The sequence below is a fragment of the Egretta garzetta genome, unplaced genomic scaffold, assembly GCF_000687185.1.
Source record: "Egretta garzetta isolate BGI_Z169 unplaced genomic scaffold, ASM68718v1 scaffold287, whole genome shotgun sequence".
Lineage (NCBI taxonomy): Eukaryota > Metazoa > Chordata > Aves > Pelecaniformes > Ardeidae > Egretta > Egretta garzetta.
The window spans coordinates 13,151,211-13,160,043 of record NW_009260435.1 but is presented as its reverse complement, the minus strand read 5'-3'; the positions used below and the strand labels follow the sequence as shown (position 1 = coordinate 13,160,043).

General features: G+C 40.1%; 1 protein-coding gene across 1 annotated transcript in view; it reads left to right on the top strand.

Moving 5' to 3' along the window:
* The first annotated feature begins 498 nt into the window (after positions 1 to 498).
* The window catches only part of HDGFL3 (HDGF like 3), a 36,532-nt gene continuing 28,197 nt past the window's right edge, over positions 499 to 8,833 (top strand). The window contains 1 exon segment of the mRNA XM_035899564.1: positions 499 to 583. Within this exon segment, the coding sequence (XP_035755457.1) occupies positions 499 to 583 (85 nt within the window).

Genomic DNA, 8,833 nt, shown 5'->3' with positions numbered 1-8,833 from the left:
CTGAGGTATGGCCGTGCCCATACGGGGCGCTGGCATCCCTGCAGCTCAGCTGCCACCCCTCTGTACGCAGGCTTTTGGGGTGTTGGGCCTCCCACTTTATTTTGGCTTTATGTTGACTTTCTTTCATAGTCCTTTGTCATTTTTTGTTTTACACCGCCATGATGTAACTGAGGTGGAAAGGCATCGTGGGCATTTGGCAGTCAGATAAGTGTCCCATTGTATTTGAACATCCATTTTTGGTGCCGCTACAATAATGCAGAGCAGAGCTTTCTCCAGGGGGCCTGGTACCATGGCACACTTACACAGCCCATACCTTCCCTCCTTTTTGGTCACTGTTGTGTAAACTCACTGTGTAACACATGCAGCAGGCATCAGCCAGCGAGAGTCTGTATTTACTTGTCTTCTCCAACTTTACCAGGATGATTGGGTAGTGCTTCATGCCATCATCTTCTACATGCTTTTTAAAGAGCATGAAGATAATGATGTGTTATACGCAACATGCAGGAAAACATAGATGAGCAGGATAAGGATGGACTGACATTTAGCATTAGCCTTGACAAGAGAGTCCAGGAGAAGGATGGGTGTAAGTGGTGGAAAGTGAATTGAAAGGTGTCCTGAGTATAACTGAGGAAGCAGAAGTGGTGTTGAACAGCAGACACTGTACAAAGAGGGAAGGCCAACACCAAGGCTTAAGCAAAGGTTGGTGAAGAAAGAATAGTGAGAGGGTGCTAAATAGAGGGTGCTAAATATCTAGAAGCATGTAAATAAGGTGGTGCATTCAATTATTTGGCAGACCAAAATTAGCGTGCAGAAAGCCGACCTTAATCAACACTCGGTTGCAGTTTTGTTATTCTATCGCTTATGCAGATTGGTGGATATACTCCCTAAAAAATGGCAATTTATGTCAGCAGAACAGCATGATCCACTGAAAATTGACTTCTTTCCTACCTCTGTCATGGTTTAATTTACTGTGAAAATTTTAATGTGAACAGTTGAGACCACTACCACACTGAAGCATGTTAATCCCTTTCCTTTTTGAGCCTTTGTAAAACTCCATTTGTTTACCCAGAAGCAGAACAGGGCCTTTTGTTTTAATGGCATTTTCTTCCCTTTAAAAAAATCATTATATGCTATGCAGCTGGTCATAGCCTTTGACTGGATGTCTAAATAGGTATTTGAATGGCAATAATATCCAACAGAGTACATCTTCACTAGGAAAAAATAGGTGTGCTGTCAATGTAACTTACTTCCTTTGTGCAAACTAACAGGATGTAAAGTTCAAGTGAAGACAAAGCAGTCTCTAGTTTTAACATGACTTAGCAAGCGGAGGTAGAAACTATAGAGAGCACAGAATCTACCATTGGGTAGGAAGAGAGCAGTCAGGCTAGGGGAGCCTTAGTCCTGGGTTGTAGTTCACCCAAGTGTCAGGAGGCGCAGGGTGCGCTCCTGTAACACGTGATGCAGTTACATACAACTTCATGTTAGATCAGGCTGATGCCTGCCTGAACCTCGTGAAAAATACAGTTCATGCCATCTCTCCTAGGACTTCTCTTCATTTTGGTTGCCAAGTTTTGCCTGATGCACACTTCCTTAAGCAAAGGAAAAACCCGGTGAGGACACCAGTGTTTATTTTGTTTCCCAGAAAACATTATGATATACAAATAAGAAGAAAAGGAGTATTTGAATTGAGAATGCAACTCAGGTACTCTGATTAACTGAATGCCTTTTTTCCAGGGGTTTCACTTGTTTCCAGATCCTTGAGTGTTTGCTACCTACTTCTTTATTCATTATGCAATTAGCATGTTTGATCTTTGTAGTCTCATGTAAAAACTTAAGTATTTCATGCTAATATACTAGCTTAATAATACGAGTAACAATACATTTGAATGGCAGTGTTATTGCTCCTACCAAATGGTGGTTTGCATCTCTGGCATGGATATCCTGTCTAGGGACAAACTTCTTAAACTGTGTTTAATAAACCCAAGAAGTGTTAAAGCAGGACAGAAGGACTCCGCCTGCCCTTTAATGACAGACATAACTGACCTGGCTCAGAATCAGCCATATATTTTTGTGTGCATCGGTAGTGTCATACAGAAAATGACACTGGGATCCCAGAAGCAGTCCAGCTGCAGTAGTGCAGATCTGCACCAAGCTGAATTACTCTTGTCTCTCATTAGGTATAATGACTGTGGGCTCAGCCAGCTCCACGTGGCACAGCACTGCAGACATATCCAGCATAGGCAGCAATCGCTATTCCTAGACCACTAGCGTTCCACCCCCTCTCCTTGGAGGTATGTTGATCTAGCAAGCAGCAAGAACAAGACCAGCAAGCCTGACTTTCATCACTGTGAGTAAAGAAAGAGAAACCGTGAAGAAAGCGGCCAGATAGTGATGATATGCCCAGGGACCACTGAAAAATTTTGTCCAATAATTGGTGGTCCATTATAGCAGTCAAACTGCATTTAAAGTTTCTTTGTGGATTGGTGTGGAATTAATTTGAAAAGGACCAAACTTGCCACACTTAGCCAAAATGGTAGTGGCCAGTAAATCTTACCTTTACATTCCCCGTTAAAATAGAATTGGTGAATAAAACCACTCTCTTCAGAAGATGCTTTTAGATACTTGATGTCTGAAAGATGTCAATTAGGTCTTAGTACCTGGAAGGGCTGCTTTGCATTTTGGTATCATGTTTTCTTGGGCAAAGCCAAAATTTCCTTTAGCTTAACTGGAGGACATTGAATAGGTTTGGGGTTTAGGCCCCAAGAATTGTACTGAAGCTTAATTAATAACGGTAGATAAAATAATGGCAGCAGTTTGATTTAACACAGGTTTTATGTTAGCCTGTGATGTTGGTTGTCTTCAGATGCTCTTCAGAAATGCAGAATAAATACCAACTGGCCAGGTCATCAGTTGCTGTAATCCAACAAGTAAGCAATTGTGTTTCCATGGTGCATGGAAAACTAGAGGGAAGATGCTGTTGTAGTTAAAGTATAGGAAGTAAGGATTCAATTCATTCTACATTTCATGAGTGGTCTTTGCCTCTGAAGCACTGTGTCTTAGTTCCCTGTTTGTAAAAGACAGTTAGCATCACTTTTCCCTTTAAAAAGGTGTTGTGGAGACAAAATCACTAACATTTATGAGTTGCTTGGCTACTGCCATGATAGGAGCTGTATTAGCACACATAGACAGAAAAATCTCTTTCTTCAGATACCCTAGTTTATCTAGGATAGATGTCCTGGCTTATTGAGAAATTGCCCCTTGAATATCCACTCAGATGACATAAAAGGGAAAAACTAGTGGTAGATCCAGAAAGATCAATAATGGTGTTTGTTTTATGAGTGACCCTGAAGAAACAATAAGCACTTAGTTGCTGAAATTAGCTGCTGATTTAAAAATAGGAAGGAAGCTGTTAATGCAGCTGTAGAGAGCAGAGGAAAAAGTCTGGAATGACCTCAATAAAATAAGAGCATGCCCAAGTAAATGGCTGATGCCATTATTGAACAGGAATCTAGGATCATACAGCTGGGGAGACAAGAACTACATTTGGGTAAACGCAAGTAGTTTGTGTAGGGATGGTAAAGTTGATTTGGGACAATACAAAAGAGATCCAAGCAGGTAAACTGATGTATTTTAGTGTAAAACACATGGATGTTTAGAGCTATTGAGAATGTTTTGTGCTGGGAGGAGAAGGCAGCATTTAAAGTGACGGTGTCACACTAACTATTATGAAGGCGTATTTACTGTCTTCTGAAGGTGAATTTCCTATTTTCTGGACCCCTGTTTGTCTTGTCCAGTTCCTTTATTGCTACTCTGAATTAACACCTACTTGAACTCCAGATCTGCTAGTTAGCTGACAATGCTTATATATGAATATCACTATTAAAAAGCATCTGCCAATAGCAATGGCAAAATGGTATTTGGGGCACTTTAATGTATTAGAGTTGCAAATGAGTATGAAATTTTCAGTATATTGCTTAGAGTAATACATAGTAAATGCTGTCATTTTAATGGGAACTAGTGTCTGTGGCAGGCTGAGCATCATAAATGTAAGGATTACATGACAATTTCTTGCTGAGTGCTTTTTTTCAGTATTGTTGGCTATGTCTCCCATCCAGCAAGGCATGAAAGTAAGGCACCTTAAAGTATGAACTAAAGTAATCCAAGGGAAGGGCTTAAAGGTAAGCTTATGCTTAAAGACTTTGTTAGACTAGAGCCTAAAAAGATAAGGCTAATAACACTACAGTATTATAGTGTAATATAATATTAGATACTATTAAAAGAAATTGCTACTACAGAGTGACAGAATTCCAGAAGACTTTCAGTATCAGTAAAAAAATTTAAAAATATATATAGTTTGGACACCCCTACGCAGGCATTTTAGTAAATAAACCTCTCTCTTCCAGTTCAGTGAAGTATGGATGGAGCTAGTGGGTTGACTGTGGTGAAGCTTTCAGCGTAGGACCAAGGCCTGTGTTCTGACATAGTTTGGTAAAATGCAAGATACTTAACTAGGAACAACTTTGGTCAGTTATGATTGCAAGTATGACAGCTTGGAAAAATCAAACTCTCAAACACATCATAGAAGAAAGATTCTCCATTTTAAGTGTTTGATATTTAAAACAGACCCTTTGTTTTCTTATTAGTATAAGGATAAGGGAAGGTAGATTCTCCCTGGCAGAGTTTATCTTTTTTGGCAAAGAATGACAGACAAAAATCAGATTAGATCCAGAAAACTTCAAAGGGTCCATCAGAAATAGACAACAGATCTTTCTCTGTGTTTTTCTGCCAAAACCCAATCTGCAGTCTTTTGAGCTTTTCTCCTTGGCCATTTGGGACCTGTCCAGTCCTTCACCATGTGCTTTTCTCCTTTTTCCCCTTTTGGTTGCTCTGTTTTATGACCTCACTTTTGCCGTGTTACTAAATATGAGTCTCCTGTGACTTCTCCTTTACCAACTCAGAGCTTCTTCCGTCTCTCTCCCTCTTTAATTATGTACCTCACTCATACATCACTCCTTGGAGATCTGCAAGCAATTTTTCATGGCAGGTCTCTGTTTGTTCCTTTCTGAGTTGAGACATGATTTGCTGATCACTGCAAAGGTCTGTCATAACCAAGGAACTAATGGTGAAGTCATGGCTTCTTCAGGCAGCGCTCCCATGACTTATGCTCTGGTGCATCTGAACAGAGCACATTTAAGGCAGTGAGTCCTTTATGGAACTGTTTTTTACTTTCTAAACCTTCTGCACCAGGTTGACACATGTTGCTTAGATAGCATTTAAACTTTTATTTGCAGATATCTGGTCATATTTAGAGTAGGTGTGAGTGCCTTTTCAGTGACTTTATCAGCTCATTGAATATTGTTCAATAACAACAACAAGGAGTGAAGTGTGAATTCTCCTAGTGTTCGGAAGGTGGGGAACCTCAGCAGCTGATGGACTTTCTCCATGCTCCTGCATTCTGCTTCAAGTGTGACTTAAAACCAGATTTCGTCTGAGGATTGGAGCATAAAATGGAGTAATTTTTATACATAAAGTTGAACCATACAGTAAAACCTTTCCAGTTGCTCTTGTTTGGCAAATGAATAATTTTGGGGCCAAGATGTTCTGTGTTTGTTGTTAGCACAGACAGGGATATTTGGAAAAACTTCTTTAAAATTCAGTTCTTTAAATCTCTCTCTTTTTTAATTAGTTTAAATAACTAGCCCCAAATGTGCAAGTCTGATCTTTTTGTGTAAATGACAATAGATGAATACATTTTCTCCTGCAGTGTCATGACTTTAAGTCCAAATGAAGCTAACCCAGAATGAAGACAGTTGTCTCAGAGGTTTTGAGGCAATAAGCAATTAAAGTTTTTCATACCCATACTGTACAGGCTTTTTGTTAGATAGTTTTCCTTGTAATTTTGAAGCCACTGAATCATTTTCATCAGCTAGTCTCATGGAAATCATTGGATGTATGTTTTGTCTGAAGGAAGGGTGCCCCATTCAGTGAAATCTGTAGCCTGTCAAGTCAATCTGTATGTTCTTACTGAAAAAAAGACACAAGAAATGGTAGTTACCATTACATTAATTGACAGATCTCTTCTTTTTATTGTTGTGTAAAGAACCTTTTAGGACCCCCAACTGGAATGAATTTTTTGTAAGCATAGACAGCAAAAGGAAAGATGAGTTTTCAGTCTTAACTCTTCATCTCCTGATTTCCCCATCATAATAATGCATTAACAAGTCTTCCTGCATTTAGGGTAATAAAAATCTTGTGAGCAAGTGATTGCTGACAGTAAGTATATACAATTGTCATTTGAGGATAGATGAAAGGATTTCCTGATAATGCTGGAAAAGTGATGACAATGTAGAGAGCTTGGACATTTAAACTGTTTGCAATGGTGTTGTCTGAGCAGTAAAGACCTTTCCGCTGTATGCTTGAGAGGCGTAAGGGAGAATGAGTCTGCCTGAGGCCTCTTAGTAATACTGTAATTCCTGTGATAAATATAGCAACAAACACTGGAAAGTAGCCTGTGTGGAGCAGGCAGGAAGAGGTTGTGGAGCCAGCTTTTTAAAGGTGCTAGGATTTAGCTGATCATCAGTACTTTGCTATATCTTTAGGTACCTTGGTACTTTTCAAGACTTCCCCGTGTCATCTGTAGGTCTGATCTCTACATACCATGGACATGTATGTGTGTACACACATTCCTATTCTGTGCATAGATACACACACCCCCATAGAACAGATAGATGCTTAAAACATAGGTGTAGCACACTGCCGGGGTAGCACATCACTTGACTCTGGACTCCAGGAGAGACAGCATCAACAGAGGAGGGCCCGGTAGTTTGGCTGAAGCACAACAGGAGCAACTAGAATAAACAGTTATTTGAAAGATTCCAAGAAATATTTGGCAGACAAGCAAGAATCATGAGATAAAGCTTCTAAAACTTAAAGAAGGAAACAGATCCTTGCTTCCTCCTCTTGGGAAGGTTTCTGCATTACTGGCTTTGCACATCTGAGATTGTTTCATTCATTTGTTTAACAGCCAGTTCTAAACTTGATACAGAAATTGGAAATAAACTGCAGATTCATTTCCAGTTTTCCTTTCTTCTACGCAGACTACTTGACATGACAGTCTTGATAACACTTTTTTTTACCTAAAGGGTATATGAGACCTGGCTTTGGTGGGGTCTTTTGTTGTTGTGTATTAATTTTTTGTTCTAGAAAACAAAAGGAAGGTAAGAAATTTGAGTAAATACTACAGCATCTTAACAAAACAATTTCCCATGTTATGATGTAGTTCCTATCACCCCATTCTGAAGCTCCCCATCCTTCAAATGGTCTCAGGTCAACCCAAATATTATCCTTGGCATCACTGCTGCTCCAAAAAGACACATAATGTTCTTGAATTTCAGAAGGATTTAATCTCTGTCTCCTGGCCTTTTCTAAAGCCCTGCTGAAATCTGAAAATACCTTCACAGTCAACATAAAGGGAGGAGATGACATTATACTGTGCTCTGGGTAGCCCAAAGTTAGAAGGGATAGGTGTCCGTAGGCTGGTCTCTGCCTTAGAGAAGTACATTTAAATGTCTTTCAGTTTTCCATTAGCAGACTGAAAGAATAATTAGCATACATCTGTAGCCCTGAAAATGCAAACTGGAAACAACTGTTTATTTTGCCTTGCAGCAATGTGTAAAAAACCTAGAGAGAGGCTGTTTGCCAGCGCTAGTTTGGCTGCTTGAATAGAAGACATCATGTAACAGAAGAGGAAAAACAGGGCAAGGAATATCATACACCAAAGAATTTCTTTAAGACCATCGGTTAACAAAGCATCCTCCATACAGCAGAGTAGGTAGGGCTGGGAGGAAGGAAAAAATTCCAGGCTGTAGGGACCTTACACTATCACTGTGGTGTCACCCATGTCAACTAGGAAACAGTATGTCAGCCATTAAAGTCAGTGACTTTGTACTCCTTGGGCTTGGAAAGCACCTACCTGCGAAGCTACTTATAACACAGAAAGTAGAACCATACTGAGTCAATAAGTAGAAGAAACCTGAAGTCTGGGAGAGCTCAAGGCACAATTGCACAATAATGCAAACCATTTCTGGGAATCAACCCCATATCAGACTGGATTACTAAATGTACTAAATATAAGTACATATTGAAACTTAATAACAACATAGGGAGTGACCTTACAGAGATACGTACCATCAGTCTGGAGATGAAATCCAGGTGGGAGAAGCAGGAAAGTAGAGATAGAGGAGCAAATGCTGTAGTTGCAAAGAACAATTCTGGAGTTACTGTCCTTCCCTTGATATGTTTATGCATTTTGCATAGAAAGTCATTGGATACAAGAAGCTCTTTTTTGCTAATTTTGCTTCAGCTCCACAAATCTTGCATTTTACAGTGTTCAAGCCCCCATGAAGGGGATACTGTGAACCTTTTCTTTTACTTCCTGGAGGATGGGGATATCATCCTCAGCTGGAATCTTCTCCATTTGAAGAAAACAAGAATCCAGGTTTCTGTTCCCGGCTGTTACCCCAGTCCCTAAGCTATTGTTTGGTAATGAGGAGGCAGTTCCTCCAGCTCCTCCTTCACACATCCTTTGGGGAAACTTTAGATGTAGGGCAGTTAGGGTTCACCTTTCCTATAGCACATATCAGTATCATCACCATAACAACAGCTGGGGAGGAGGGGGGAGGGAGGAAGGCCCTGATTGCGTGGTGTTTAGACTAGCATGTGCAATCCTAGGTTGGCCATCCTGACAAAGCAGCATAAGATGATGCCAGAAAGCAGAGGACTGTGCCATAAAAGGAGGTTTGTGTCCTTCCTTCTCTTGAGGAGTTTTGCTTTT